The sequence below is a fragment of the Saccoglossus kowalevskii genome, chromosome 9, assembly GCF_978046115.1.
Source record: "Saccoglossus kowalevskii chromosome 9, keSacKowa6.1, whole genome shotgun sequence".
Classification (NCBI taxonomy): domain Eukaryota; kingdom Metazoa; phylum Hemichordata; class Enteropneusta; family Harrimaniidae; genus Saccoglossus; species Saccoglossus kowalevskii.
Genome location: NC_140649.1, coordinates 3,712,688 through 3,729,321, shown reverse-complemented (window position 1 = coordinate 3,729,321; position 16,634 = coordinate 3,712,688). Strand labels below are relative to the sequence as shown.

At 32.4% G+C, this 16,634-nt stretch overlaps 1 protein-coding gene across 4 annotated transcripts in view; it reads right to left on the bottom strand.

The window, feature by feature from the left end:
* The window catches only part of LOC102804811 (pikachurin-like), a 61,068-nt gene that overhangs the window by 30,826 nt on the left and 13,608 nt on the right, over positions 1-16,634 (bottom strand). For 3 of the 4 annotated variants that reach the window (XM_085503064.1, XM_085503061.1, XM_085503062.1), the window contains exon 2: positions 4,971-5,087. In XM_085503064.1, the coding sequence (XP_085359190.1) occupies positions 4,971-4,980 (10 nt within the window). In that variant the 5' untranslated portion in view covers positions 4,981-5,087. Of the gene's footprint in view, positions 1-4,970; positions 5,088-8,933; positions 9,005-16,634 lie in introns of those variants that run through there. The other variant, XM_085503063.1, reaches the window with a different exon arrangement.

Below are 16,634 nucleotides of genomic sequence, written 5' to 3'. Positions count from 1 at the left end.
AAGTCGAAAATATCACTTTTTACCAAAAATGACAAAAATATTCATCAAAATTAGAGAATTAAAGATATCATCACGAAATGAACAAATCTGAGAGAGGTCCACATGTAGTACCTATATATTTAATATCAAAGCAATCGGACTTGTGGTTTTTAACAAGAAGTCGAAAATATCACTTTTTACCAAAAATGACAAAAATATTCATCAAAATTAGAGAATTAAAGATATCATCACGAAATGAACAAATCTGAGAGAGGTCCACATGTAGTACCTATATATTTAATATCAAAGCAATCGGACTTGTGCTTTTTAACAAGAAGTCGAAAATATCACTTTTTACCAAAAATGACAAAAATATTCATAAAAATTAGACAACTGGGGATATCATCATGAAATGAACAAATCTAAGAGAGGCCTAAGAGTATCAAAGCATTCAGGCTTGTAGTTTTCAAGAAGAAGTCGAAAAAGTAAAACAATGACACGGACGACAACGACAACGGACAATCACTCATATGATAAGCTCCGCTGGACAAAGTCGACAGCGGAGCTAAAAATATGAAATTTGTGAACTTATGGGTTAAACTGGCAAATACATGTATAGCCAAGGACTTTATGGAAATTTGAAACGTCCAGACAAATGAAATGAAACTATATAAAATAGGATGTCTAGTTTAGACAAGCCATATAAAAAAAATATATCTGTATTAAATGAAATTTTTTTTCACAAAAGCTTTACATGGAACACAACGCAATGTGACATCTTGTTGATTTAAAGGCAGAGGAAAAATAAATAATAAAAAATAATTTGTTTCCGACAACCCTATCTACTCGTATAGTGAAACTAAAATTTTCATTTTATGTAAATTAGTCTTATTTTATTTTTATGCAAATGACCAGAACATGACTAACTCGCAATTGGTAGCCACTGTCTTTTCATCGCATATCTGTATTAAATGCAGGACTGTGATAGAAACAAACTGTAAAGTATAAAGTATTAGGTATGATTTTATAAGTAAAATATACTAAAAATTTGAGTACACAATATTTTGCTCATTATTATAACAAAATTGTTTGTCTCTCAATCTAACGACATGGTGTCTGAGATAACCACTTCCAGGGAGATTGTGCATTTAGACGATAAATAGTTAGAAATTATATTTTCTATGTAATATACAATATTACAACATGAAATAAATAGACAAATATTTAAAGTTAGTTAGTTGCATTGTAACATAGTGAATGAAAAAAATGTAATACTTAAATACCAAAGTGACTTTACAATGTCTGTTTTTTAAAGTTAAAATTTCACAAATCAATTTGGTAAATGGCTCAATAATCACCATTTTAATGGGTGTTTGACCTGTGTTTTGTGCTAAAAGTATTTTGGTGACCAGATAATTTTATCTCAGATTCATGAACAACAGCATAAAATAATCTGATCATTTCTTTAAATGCTAGTAAACCACTTTCAAATCAGCAGTGAATTGTGTTCATTTATATTTTTCATTACAAATTTAATTTTCTTTCATTATTTGTAAAATTCTTACAAATACCTAAAAATCCTTTGATATTGACATATTTAACTGCCACACGTCATGACCAGAATCATGCATACTTTTTGTATAATCCCAAACTAGATGTCTAAGTAACTTATGCTGTACAAGTACATGTATATAAAAAATTAAAATGATCATATTTTGTATTAAATTATAATCCTAAAAGAAGATCAAAAGATCAAAACCATGTCCTTTAAATATATTCACCTTTAGATTATACAAGTTTGTCAACTTTGACTTCCACTTGGAATCCACATGTCAGTTTCATACAGCCATCCATTTTTAATACACATATGAAATCCCTATATTAAGTTCAATCAGCTATTATCATTTCAAAATATAAATTTATGTATAAAGTTCTAAAAGGCATACAAGCACATCTCATTCATTCCCCATCTTTAAATATCCGTATCTGGTGACACATTACCTCTTAAAATAAGAAATAGTTGTCATATAATAATATTTCTAAGGTCTATCCTTCCTATTACTTGGACATCTAAAATATTTACTTTCATTATTTAGTTTTTTAATTATTATCTTATTTCATTTGTGTCAATTTATATTTTATCAGATGTATGTAGATTTACTGCTGATAATTCTCTCTCAGGAAAGCAATATGTGTAATTATCAGAACCAACAATGGGTTAGCGGGTTACATACTTCACTTCAATGTCATTACCGTATTGTATTGTGGGATATATATGCACGAGTAGGGAATAACAACATTTTCGAGAGGCATGTAGTTTGACATTATCAAAGTACAAAAGTGGTAGCCATTTACTCATGATTGTGAGGTACAGTGAGTACAGATCAATGAAAAATAATAGTCATATTTTTATTCACAGATTTATTAATTTATCAACCTCTACATAAAGACCATATGTCTATAAAGGCCAAGTTTTTGTTAACACATTGCCTGCTGAAAGCCTCTGCATTGAAATCAATAAACCACAACTGCATTGCATTGCATGAATGGCTACAGAGGATTGCATGGATCAAGGTCCCCCAGCAGGAAACCATGTCATACTATTTACTGGTACATTGATTGCCTTGATTTCTGACACACTGGCTTTTGATCTAGTGCTTCACCTGATGTGAAATGCAATGGTTCAAGGCAGTTTGAGTCAAATTCAAATTTGGCACTACTGAGAATAAAATTCCCATTTGATATAATGAAAAATTATTATCACTCTGGAAACTCACTAAATTGTATGTCAATTTTTTGAAATATTTTTACAATATTAGGATTACTATCAATAATAATATAAGACTTTTTCATCCAATGTCACCAAGCAAAATTTGAAATAACAAAAAATTGAAACCACTGTAAAAATGCCAATTTTGACCATTTTCCATTACATTTGAGACTCTATCTCGAAAAATTATTTGGTGACCCAATTTTTTGTTCATTTTTGATATCTTGTTATTATGAACTTATAATAATGAAAGTATATAACATATAATCTTGAATTCAATTCTGCTTGAACCTCCAGAATCCAAACTAAAATATATGGAAAATTGCACTGGATACTAGAAGGCATTAAAAAATAGACACATACATACATTCACAGTTTCACCATATACCTGGTTATAATCTAATATAATATAATATGATATGATATATATAATATTATAATAATCACTTTCAAAGGGTTATGGTGGCAGTGAGTTTCCTATTTCTGTTTTTTCATACAATGTAATCCTAATCCAGAAACAGACATGTAACTAAAGCTGTCATCACTATTTTATGAACACAATTCTTAGCCATATAAGACGTTACTATTTTCAAATGTTCAACTTAAAGGTGAAGCAGAGATCTCTGCAGTGATTAAGGAGATGTATGTAGTGTTATCATGAGTAAATAGCTGGTGGCTAAACAGAGATGTTTATAAATTTAATAATATAGGATCTCTCATGGGTCTACCTATAATATAAGACTTATTAAATGAGCCCTTAGCAATCAAAGCATGCACACAGTAATAAATCCATGTATAGTGTTTCTCATATATATCCACTTAGGAGTATGTTTTCTACTTTCATCTGTAGCTACCATCCCTTTAGATAAATTTATCTCCTTGTGTAAATGTATAGAGAATTGGACAACCATGATTTCTGTAGCCAAGCAGACATCTACCACTACCACCACAAACATTCACCTACATCATATTTTATTTTAGAGCCATGATTTCTGTAGCCAAGCAGACATCCCCACTACCACCACAAACATTTACCTACATCATATTTTATTTTAGAGCCATGATGCCTGTAGCCAAGCAGACATCTACCACTACCACCACAAACATTTACCTACATCATATTTTATTTTAGAGCCATGATACCTGTAGCCAAGCAGACATCCTCACTACCACCACAAACATTCACCTACATCATATTTTATTTTAGAGCCATGATTTCTGTAGCCAAGCAGACATCTACCACTACCACCACAAACATTCACCTACATCATATTTTATTTTAGAGCCATGATTTCTGTAGCCAAGCAGACATCTACCACTACCACCACAAACATTCACCTACATCATATTTTATTTTAGAGCCATGATTTCTGTAGCCAAGCAGACATCCCCACTACCACCACAAACATTTACCTACATCATATTTTATTTTAGAGCCATGATGCCTGTAGCCAAGCAGACATCTACCACTACCACCACAAACATTTACCTACATCATATTTTATTTTAGAGCCATGATGCCTGTAGCCAAGCAGACATCCTCACTACCACCACAAACATTCACCTACATCATATTTTATTTTAGAGCCATGATTCCTGTAGCCAAGCAGACATCTACCACTACCACCACGAACATTCACCTACATCATATTTTATTTTAGAGCCATGATTCCTGTAGCCAAGCAGACATCTACCACTACCACCACAAACATTCACCTACATCATATTTTATTTTAGAGCCATGATTTCTGTAGCCAAGCAGACATTTACCACTACCACCACAAACATTCACCTACATCATATTTTATTTTAGAGCCATGATTTCTGTAGCCAAGCAGACATCTATACCACTACCACCACAAACATTCACCTACATCATATTTTATTTTAGAGCCATGATTCCTGTAGCCAAGCAGACATCTACCACTACCACCACAAACATTCACCTACATCATATTTTATTTTAGAGCCATGATTTCTGTAGCCAAGCAGACATCCCCACTAACACCACAAACATTCACCTATACCATATTTTATTTTAGAGCCATGATTTCTGTAGCTAAGCAGACATTTCTGGATACATGATATCTGAATACATACAGTATCAATCAAGTATACAATACAGTGATCAATTTTAATTGAATTTTGGATTTTTGTTTCTTGCTCACATAAAATATTGCACTGAAAAATGGAGCAATAAATAAATAGATCAGCCTCTTACCTATGCACATGTAACCATTTCTTGCAAGTTTATGGCCCTTCCAGCAGTTACATCTATAATAGCCATATGACACATCCTCACATATTTGGGAACATGGACTATTCTGACCACATTTACCTGAAAAAATAAAATATAAAAATGCGTGAGATCCCTTATAGTGTTTTGCGTCCCAATCTCACGTGCGTGAGAATGATTGTTTTTTAGTGCGTTCTCACGTGAAAAAGAAAAATGCGTGAGAACCCTTATAGGGTTTTGCGTCCCAATCTCATGTGAGAACGCACTAAAAAACTACAATTCTCACGCACGTGAGATTGGGTTCTAACGCAATGTTTCTTTTTCACATAAGAACGCACTCAAAAACAATCATTCTCACGCATTTTCCTTTTTCACAACACCTATAAAGGATCTAACGCATTTTCTCTTTACGTGAGAACGCACTTAAAAACAACCATTCTCATGCACGTGAGATTGGGACGCAAAACCCTATAAGGGATCTCACGCATTTCTCTTTTCACGTGAGAACACACTAAAAAACAATCATTCTCAGAGATCTCACGCAATGTTTCTTTTTCACGTGAGAACGCACTTAAAAGCAAACATTCTCACGCACGTGAGATTGAGACGCAAAACCCTATAAGAGATCTCACGCAATGTTTCTTTTTAACGTGAGAACGCACTTTAAAAGCAATCATTCTCACGCACGTGAGATTGGGACACAAAACCCTATAAGAGATCTCACGCAATGTTTCTTTTTCACGTGAGAACGCACTTAAAAACAATCATTCTTACGCACGTGAGATTGGGACGCAAAACCCTATAAGAGATCTCACGCAATGTTTCTTTTTAACGTGAGAACGCACTTAAAAGCAATCATTATCACGCACGTGAGATTGTGACGCAAAACCCTATAAGAGATCTCACGCATTTTTCTTTTTCACGTGAGAACGCACTAAAAACAATCATTCTCACGCACGTTCACGCATTTATCTTTGTCACCCTTGAAGTGTACTGTGTTACGTGAGAACACATGTAAAAACACCCATTCTCACGCGCACACGTGAGTTTGGCCGATTTCCGGTCTAACTCACGTATGTGAGAATTGCGTGAGCATGGTCATTTTTTGGCATTTTAAATACCTGAACATTTTCATTGCCTGATCCGTTATATGAAGCACAATTATGGAAATCAAAATCTTAAATAAAATAAAACATGTGGTGACATAAAAAACAACAAATTGTAGCCAAATGATTTGGTGATTGACAAGTAATTAACAATTCCTCTTGTTGATAGAGATGAGGTTTACAACTTGTATTCAAACAATCAATCAACCTTAATATTGTAGCCAAAGGGACTGAAATAGATCTCTTTGGTAATTAATAAGCTACCTGGAGAAATCAAATTAAGTCAATAAGAAATCATTTGTTATTGAATTATGTACAGAAACTGACATGTCAAACAGCAAGTGAGAAACTGATTACCATGGGAGCTGATTTGTGGTGTTTGATGGTATAGCAGTTCTCAGCTCTATCACCGAAAAATCCTGACAGGGTATTTAATCTGGTCTTTAATTTGAAACGCATGCTGCATATTTGGATTCTAAAGAGATTATATTTCTCAGAATGTCATTTCTGGGTAATCCATCATGAGCAAAATAATGGAAGAGACTGGAAGTGAAATCTCAGACTGCACAACATACTTATATTAATTTAACCAGTGTATAGAACAGCTAGCAGACAGGATGAAACCACAAGTATCCACTCAGACAAACCAATATTTATTAATGTCAGGGAAACTTTGATGATGTTTTATGCTGTGCATGATCTATCCTAAAATCCGGGTATACTTTCATCAACTCTTTGAGAATTTCAACTAGCCTAAGGCGGCCATCTAAAAGTAATAATAAACCAATATATTTCTGAGTAACAGCAGGGAACTTGTGAGATTACATGTAGTTTATAATACGTATGTACTGTTCATTAAGATATAGCATGCTTCTGCATAGCGCATTTCAAAGGCAAAAACTTGCAATGACTGAACTATCCGTAGTTAATTGCAAATTTACAAAATCTATCTTGTTCCCAAACCATACTTTTTTTTTCTGATTTGTTCACAGACATACCATGTACTCAGGGAACAGATATGGGTAGCCAGAATTGTTTATAAAAACAAGGATTTTATTTTTTTCTCATAGTTTCATGCACCAAAACTAGGTAAATCAATAGATCTTTGATATATGTTAGTATGGACTGTTGGTGAAATTATCTCAACCACTTGTTCCCAACATTCCTCCTTAAATAATGTCCTGATCTAATTTCTTAAAATTTTCTGATTTTATTGAAAAGGAATTTTATGTCAGTTGTACTGGGTAGCAGAAAATTTGACCTTCAGTTATTTTCCCTGACATAAAAATCAATTTAATAAATAGGAGATTATTTTCAGTTCTGATTTAAATTTTTCTTCTTAAATTATAATTACATTCTATATAGGACTGGGAGTTCTCTATAGTGTCTACAGATGGGGAATATATTATAAATAGATAAATTTATTATGTATTTTAGTCATGTAATTTATACTTATAATTTATATATCATTTAGGTTGTTGATGTTTTATTTCAATTAATGCAAATAGTTCCAACATGTTTTGAAAAAACTGACTGGATTGTAAGTGCGACATAATGTATAACATAACATATATATAGGTTTGAACACAATTGGTCAAGGCATGTCAGATATATGGCCCTGGAACAAACTGGCCACCAGGAAATAATTTTGAATCATCAAGATCTCATAATGTCCAAAATATGTTTGAAGTTTGGCCAAGATCTGGCTTCAAAATGGCAGAAATGCTTGAGTTAGATGAATTTTTAGCACATTCAGTCCTTTGAGTAGGATCATGAAACGAATGGACATGAATATGTCGCCCAAAATAAGTTATGTATTTGTGTATTTTGAATGCGATCGATCCAGGGAGGTCAAAACACAAGTCCCTGCTTTCTGACTCAGTGTTCACACAGACACTAGTAATTTTTAAGTTTGAACACGAAAAGTCCAGAAATGTCTGGGAGATAGCTCTAGAACAGTATTTATTCACAAACAAAATGGCTGAAACCAATCTGAAAAACAAAACGACATGCATCTAGATTCCATATTGCGGTGTCCAATGTAAATTTACTATTAAATTTGAATGGAATCCATTAATACACGGCCATGAATTTTTAGTAAAAATGTGGCCATCTCAAGTTAGATCACGAAACAAAGAAGCATAATTGTCAACCAAAATGTGTGATGTATGTGTGAAGTTTGAATGCAATCCGGTATAGGCATGTCTAAGATGCAGATATGAATGCATGGAAACACAGAGGTTGATTCTGTTTCTGTTTTCACACTAAATCTAAACTAAAAATAGTAAAGTGTACATGGTCACACATAAGTTTGAGTATAACTACATGGTTATAAAGTATGCAAGGCCATACAAAAATAAGTATGTATAGCAACAAGGACATAATCTGTTGAACTGTGCAATCAATATACATTCTTGTACAGTATGAATTATGAATTACACTGCTTTGTGACTTGACATGATTGCCTTGAACTTAACAGAATTGGCTTCAGTCATTGATGCAAGTATAATGTGGGAAAGGATGACAACACTCTCTGATTCAGTAGTTCCATGAGTATACAGAGTTCAAAACGTTTGACTTTGGCTCCGCAGTCACTTGATACAAGTACAGTAGTAAATGATGAAAACAATTTCTGATTCAGTATTTCCATATGAGTCAGTACCAGACAATGTATATAACCTTCAAAACACTTGACTATAACCATAAAACAAACTAATTACATATTATTTACTCAATGATAGCATAATTCCACATAATTTACAATCACAGGACTACATTTTCTGTAATTTGGATCATTAAAATCAGATTATATATTCAATGAAGTCAATAGCTTGTGACTGACCTATTATTCACTCTTTATTTCTTTACAATTCATTCTCACCAAGCACACTCTGAGTCATCTAGCTCTCAGAGTTTTTCTCTTTATGGGCTAAGTACCAAATGTTGATGACAGACTGCTTCTCTACAAATTAAGCTACAACATATTTATGCTGTATATTAATTATGCTAAATATTTGTATTGACATGTGAAAACATTAAAGTCAAAACATGAATAAATTATTTTGAAGTATTCAGTCAATAGTATATGCAGACATGTCGTTTACTGTGAAATCCATTTTATTTTTTTTTTTAGAAAATAACATGCAAAGAATGGTATTTTAACAGCATCTGTTTTATCACCCTGAGTCACCAAACAATATTTTAAGATATTTCCATGGCATAGAAAACTACGGAAACTAGGTTATCAGTACATCAACAAGACAGAGACCCTATACTTTTATATTCTTCATCCTTTGATATGATTACATTAAACAGTTGGTTAGTCACACATGTAAAAATATAGTGAATCATATAATTTTTACTTCTGAGTAGATTTTACCCTTATGTACATGCTCATTATTCATATCATTTGAGTTCAAATAGCACAATGATACATCATGAATCAGATCATATTTGTTAATGATAGATCAAAATTATGCACACAAAAAACACATTTTGAAAAGAAGTGAATTTCAGCTACTGTGTTTTCACTATCAGCAATGCATGCATTTATGTAAGACAAATTGCAATTAGGGGTCATTCTTTCTGAAGTTTGTTTGAATTTCAGAAATCACATATGGTATATCACACACTTGGTATATCACTCTGTTCAAAAATTTCAATTTCAATAAATTTAAAAACTGTGTTCACCGTTCATGGGGGTAAGCTATTTCCTAAATGTATTTGAAAGAATGCCGTTGTTGGTATAAGTCATTGGATTACTGAAGACTGAACATTCTGGATTGTTAACTTCAATTCTTTGTAAATATTTATTAATGAAGATTAAAATTTGAATGAAAGTTTTGTTTTTTTATATTGCCCTTTAAGCATGAGGCTGATTGCTGATCAGAAGACACTAAGGTCATATCAAAATTATATTCATCTGCACCAGTGACATTAAAATTAGAGTTGCTGTGATTGGTTGAAGGATTTTTTAACTGCCATTTTGAGTTTCTAGTAAATACTTGTAGATTAATTGCAAACCAGGCACATCCGAAATGAGAGTATTCCTCTTCAGTTTGAAATGAAATGAACCTAAATCTAACGAACTGTATATGTATTAAAACAAATTGCTGTCAGGGCACAAAGGATAATCTACAATTACTTGATCAAAGGTTATACCTGATCAAAAATAGTCAAGGATTAAGCCAAATCAGGAATTAAGAGATTGCACACGTCATGAATTGCTTTCATGATGGAAGGCAGTACTTAGATGGATACTTGTATAGTTGATGAAAAATACTACTCAGACTCACTTCGAGAAGTAGTAAGATTGTGAGTCACTTCAGCTTGCATGTCTTCTAATTATTGTTAAGGGACTAAATGTATTCACTAATTTCAATACTCATTTTGGAAATTCTGACTATTTTGTGGATGCAGGTGTGGCAATGGAAAGGTTAATTACACTGCAAATCTGCTCTAATGAAAGCAGTTATATTTCACCTACTGAGTCAGTGACTTTTATGTCTTCAAATTACACATGTTTTTAACACCTACAATTTAACAGTTTACAGTACAATGTATTTATATTTAATCAAGGTTACTGGTACTCCATCTTTTTCAGCCAATAGGGACACTACCACTAAACATTATAGATTACTGTCCAAATATAGTTTGCACCTATGTAATCATTTGCCTGATCATTTCTCTTTGCGTAAGGGCACAAATGCCAACATATGAACTGTAATATTTTTATTACATGCCTCTCTGATGATAAACATGAATTAAAGACTCCACTCACAAAATCAAGATGAACTTTTGCAAACACCACTTTCTCAAAAAGTATTCACTGTGCACAAGCAGAAATGCACAGTACACAATTCCTTAGACTGAAAAAGACCCTGAATGTTTCTATCCTAACCCAATGTGTAACAAATGTGTGTGTAGTGAATGAAAATTGGTATAGATCTGACATTATATTCACTCAATTTATTTATAAAAATGGCAGTAGTCACACAAAATATGAACTCATATATGAACTCATTTATGCTTCTTATTTTAATATTTGTTGTGTTTCTGGTGAGTGACAAAATTCATTAAAAATTGGAAAAATTTCTATAAAAATATGTTAAATTTGTTAAATTTCTTTTCTATTAGCTGTTCAAGTATAGTCTATATATTACTGAGTCATCAAAATTATACTGACATGACAACAGAAACATAATATACATAACTGATGCAGATAAGACAGTTGTATAGATCTACAAGGTCACTTTAATAACAGTCAGAGAGAAAGTGCTCCCCATGGCGTAATGAAATTCTCAAAAGAAAGCATATTTCTAGGAATTCTTTCAATTCTACATCCAACAATGTTACACAGAAATACTAGTGGTACATATAATTGCAATTTCAAGGCATATTTCTTGGAATTCTTTCAATTCTACATCATACAATGTTACACAGAAATAGTACATATAATTGCAATTAGAAAGCATATTTCTAGGAATTCTTTCAACTCTACATCCAACAATGTTACACAGAAATAGTACATATAATTGCAATTAGAAAGCATATTTCTAGGAATTCTTTCAACTCTACATCCAACAATGTTACACAGAAATAGTACATATAATTGCAATTAGAAAGCATATTTCTAGGAATTCTTTCAACTCTACATCCAACAATGTTACACAGAAATAGTACATATAATTGCAATTAGAAAGCATATTTCTAGGAATTCTTTCAACTCTACATCCAACAATGTTACACAGAAATAGTACATATAATTGCAATTTCAAAGCATATTTCTCAATGAATACAAACAAGAATGTTAGTTATGTAGATGTATTGCCTTAGAGCCAGCTTCTCATAATTGAACACTTTAAATTTCTGCTTATAAATATCTGAACTACAGAAAATTATCAAAAATGAACAAATCAAATTATGATATCAAAAAACACTATAATTTCTTGTAGCATTAGTTAAGTTTAATCCTCTATTTTATATTTATTGTCAACAAATTAGTTCTTTGTATTTGTTTTCTAATTTATTTTGTTATATCACATGCTATTTTTTATGAAATAATTTATTGACATTACAGACCAAATTGAAAGGTAATTTTCTCCTTGTCAAAAAAACCACTATTCTAATTCTGTTCTACTCGTGAGTAGTGTTTTTTGTGATTTTAAAAAAAATTGAAAAATATTCGTTTTAAAATTATAGATCCAAACACAATTTCCCAGCATCAATATTAAATATATCTGTCACATAAGAATATTTTATTATTATCAAAAAAAATTTAATTTGACTTGATGCAAGGTGAAAATAGATTTTAATAATACTGTAGACTGCTTTATTTTCACTTGGAGTTAATTTTCGCTATTTTCACTAAAGGAGTGGTTCAGTGAAAATAAAATCCAGCGAATATACATGTTTTTCTATATTGTACATCCAACTCGTCAAAAATTAGTGAAATTAAATTCCATGAAAAACACAAAAAGTCTTTTCAGCGAAAATTAAATCTAGCTAAAATAAAGTATTTTACAGTACATGAACTGGGTTACATAGATATATTGGGTGTCATTTATATTTGAAACAGAACAATATAATATAATCTGAGCTGACCTATACTGGTGTTATTTAAGTTCAGTTGAGTTCATTGTCATGACAAAACATATATTCAAGTAAGTTTATTTGTGCAAGTCGCCAAGGTTAAATGAGGTGACAAAACTCATTCATTATTCAGCAAATTCCATTATGAAATATTTATAATATTCAGCATTGGTATGTCAACGTATTTAAAGAAACCATGTACACGTCAGTCACAATCACAAGGTCAATTCGAGAGCAAAAAATACAATTACTTGCTTTAAAAGTTATGAAATTGTTTTTGCATAAAAATAAAAAGTTAGTTTTCAATTCTGATCGAATTGGAACACCTTAGCCCCAATAAATTGAATTAAACCTCAAACAATAGCAATAGAAATAGGATTCAAATGTGATTTTGTACGTTTGAGGTACAAGATCACATACAAAATATTAATTTTGATGAACAAATATCAAAATGAAATCATATCTGTGTAATACCTTATGATCAGTATAAACTAGTAGAATTTGATAGATTTGAAATGTCCTGTTTTTAAAATGACTTTGAGCTAACAGATGACAGGGCACTTTCTTTATTTCTTTAACTTGATGCAAGTTAACGATAATATAATATCTTTGGATCCTAGATTTTCAAACAAAAAGAAATCCACCGAACAGTATATATTACTGGTAGTAATAATATTAATAATATGATATTACTGCATCTTTAGAAATACAAGTTTCTATCAGTATGTAGCAATAACTTTTATGAAAATGAACAGTAGTACCAAAAGTCTATTGTAAATACATTTGATACAGCATGTCTATAAAAATAGGTTACATAAAATACTGGAAAAAATTTGATATTGTGGTTGTAGACTAGTTTACATGCATTCAGATACATAACCAGGCAACAATTAAGAGGCACCACACAGAGCATCATTCTATTTTTCTTTGATGTTTGCTGCAGTTGCTGGTCCTTGTATTCTCAAGTGTCTGTATCATCTCATGTGTTGTCACGACAGCTAGCTGTTATCAAATTTCTAGTTTATTTTCTCAGTACTCCTGGCTTTGTTACTATGCTATCAATAGGAGTGGTGAGTGCTGACAAGATGAGTCAGATCATGAACTCGAAATGTGACACCTAAACGACAGCCATGCTTCCTGTGTGTTCCATGACACCCCCAGACACAAAGTAAAGAGTACATGCTGCCCCAATAGAAGCTAACTGTACTATTGTTATTCTTACTGGGGGTGGCCAAATTCAACATCTTGTCACCCAGCACATAAAAGTTTAGTTTGAATTTCATAACAATAACACCATATTCAAATCAAATATTCTTTTTGCACAACCGGTTGCAATGCTTGTATTCATATACCAGTATTCTCAGCAGCACAACATTTGTCAAACTAGGTCAGTAATTTATTTGCAAATATGGCAATTGTTAGAAAGTTAAAATATGTTTAAAAATGTAATTAATGGTCACAATATCCTACTTAGAAGCTGATTATACCAAAAAGAAATTATGTTAAAATAATGTTTGCCATATAAACCTATTACACCAAAGTAGTAAAATATTAGACCTCATTTGCATAATCTAAATGAGATCATGTGCTGTGGTAAATCAATAACATATGTTGTGGATCACAAGAAAAGCTGCACAGCATTAAACATTCAGACCAAATTTAAATGTTGTTTATTCATCTTAAAACGATAAAAGATACTCTGGAGGTTGAAAGTTAATATGTTGGAAGGATAATCAATATATTTGGTTCTTAAGAATAAATAAGGATGTATGAATACAAAATTCAAAACACTCTTACTTTCCTAGAAAGACAATGTCTTGAACTTTAACTACTTGAGTATAAGTACAAACCAAGCAATTAGTGAATAAATCAACTGAAAAAACAAAGAATACTAAATAAAATATCATTACATGATAATCACAGATATTCAAATTTTTAACGTACAGAAGGTAGTACAGTGTACATGTATGTCATTGTTAACAAATAAGCATCTACCCATGAACCTTTCTGTTTTTAGCGTGCATCGTCACTTAGAATTCAATTCTCGTGTATCTGCACGGTATGAACCCTCCGCTTTCAACAAGAAATGCAATTTTGTTGTTCTGTCAATTGATTTAAAAATCTAATTCAGCTCGTAATTATGGAATGATTTAATTCAAAGTGTTTTCTAATGAATTGGATGGGGTAGATTTTTCATGTAGAACCCAGAGACTGGTGGGTTATAGGCATGGGTAAAAACTACAATGAAAACTATGTTTTTGAATTTGAAAGTCATACACATTTTTTGGGAAGTAAATTGTTTTATACATTTTTAATCAATTTCTATAACATGTGCTTCCACTGTTTTATTCATGGTTGTACATAGCACCTATTTAAGTCAATGAATAACATAGGAAGGTTAATAAATCTTTCACAATTGAATTCAATATATTTGTGAGAAGATACAAATATGAAGGAGCTAGACTGAGTTCCATCTCCACACATTTTTACATGTATGACCATTTCTCTTTTATATCTGAATAAAGATGATACCCCAGTGAGACAGAGAACATGCAGTTGCTAAGAAACAAAAGATAATTTTGACAAGGCGTAACAAGAATGTTATTAGAGGGTTACACTTACAGTTAAAAGCACACATGCAGTTATACACAAAGCATCCAATTTGACAATCCATTTACTTTACATGCAATACTACAATCCCAACTGATTCAACCTACATTTCCGACAAAGCTGTGGAATCACCATTAAACAAATTTGATCAATTCGCAAAGCTTTGGCACAATTCATTAAGTTAAAATTAAATTTTGTGAGAACCCAATTCTCATTATAATACAAGAAATTCTATACAAACATAGCAAGCTTTCTGACTTAAAATCTCAATTACTTTCAGACATCTCATCAACTGTATGACTTGTAGGTTTGTTGGTGTGTACCTGGCTCCCAAATTTGTATGTGAATGCCTGGTTCCTATATTTGTATGTGTGCACCTGGCCCCAAATTTGTATGTGAATGCCTGGTTCCTAAATTTGTATGTGTGCACCTGGCTCCCAAATTCGTATGTGAATGCCTGGTTCCTAAATTTGTATGTGTGCACCTCGCTCCTAAATTTATATGTGTGCAACCTGGCTTCTAAATTTGTATGTGTGTGCTTGGTTTCTAAATTTGTTGGTGTGCACCTGGCTACTAAATTTGTATGTGTGTGCTTGGTTCCTAAATTTGTATGTGAATGCCTGGTTCCTATATTTGTATGTGTGCACCTGACCCCAAATTTGTATGTGAATGCCTGGTTCCTAAATTTGTATGTGTGCACCTGGCTCCCAAATTCGTATGTGAATGCCTGGTTCCTAAATTTGTATGTGTGCACCTCGCTCCTAAATTTATATGTGTGCAACCTGGCTTCTAAATTTGTATGTGTGTGCTTAGTTTCTAAATTTGTTGGTGTGCACCTGGCTCCTAAATTTGTATGTGTGTGCTTGGTTCCTAAATTTGTTGGTGTGCACATGGTTCCTAAATTTGTATGTGTGCACCTGGCTCCTAAATTTGTATGTGTGCACCTGGCTTCTAAATTTGTATGTGTGCACCTTGCTTCTAAATTTGTATGTGTGCACCTGGCTTCTAAATTTGTATGTGTGCACTTGGCTTCTAAATTTGTATGTGTGCATGGCTCCTAAATTTGTATGTGTGCACCTGGCTTCTAAATTTGTATGCGTGCACCTGGCTTCTAAATTTGTATGTGTTTACCTGGCTTCTAAATTTGTATGTGTGCACCTGGCTTCTAAATTTGTATGTGTGCACCTGGCTTCTAAATTTGTATGTGTGCACTTGGCTTCTAAATTTGTATGTGTGCACCTGGCTTCTAAATTTGTATGTGTGCACCTGGCTTCTAAATTTGTGTGTGTGCACCTGGCTCCTAAATTTGTATGTGTGCACCTGGCTTCTAAATTTGTATGTG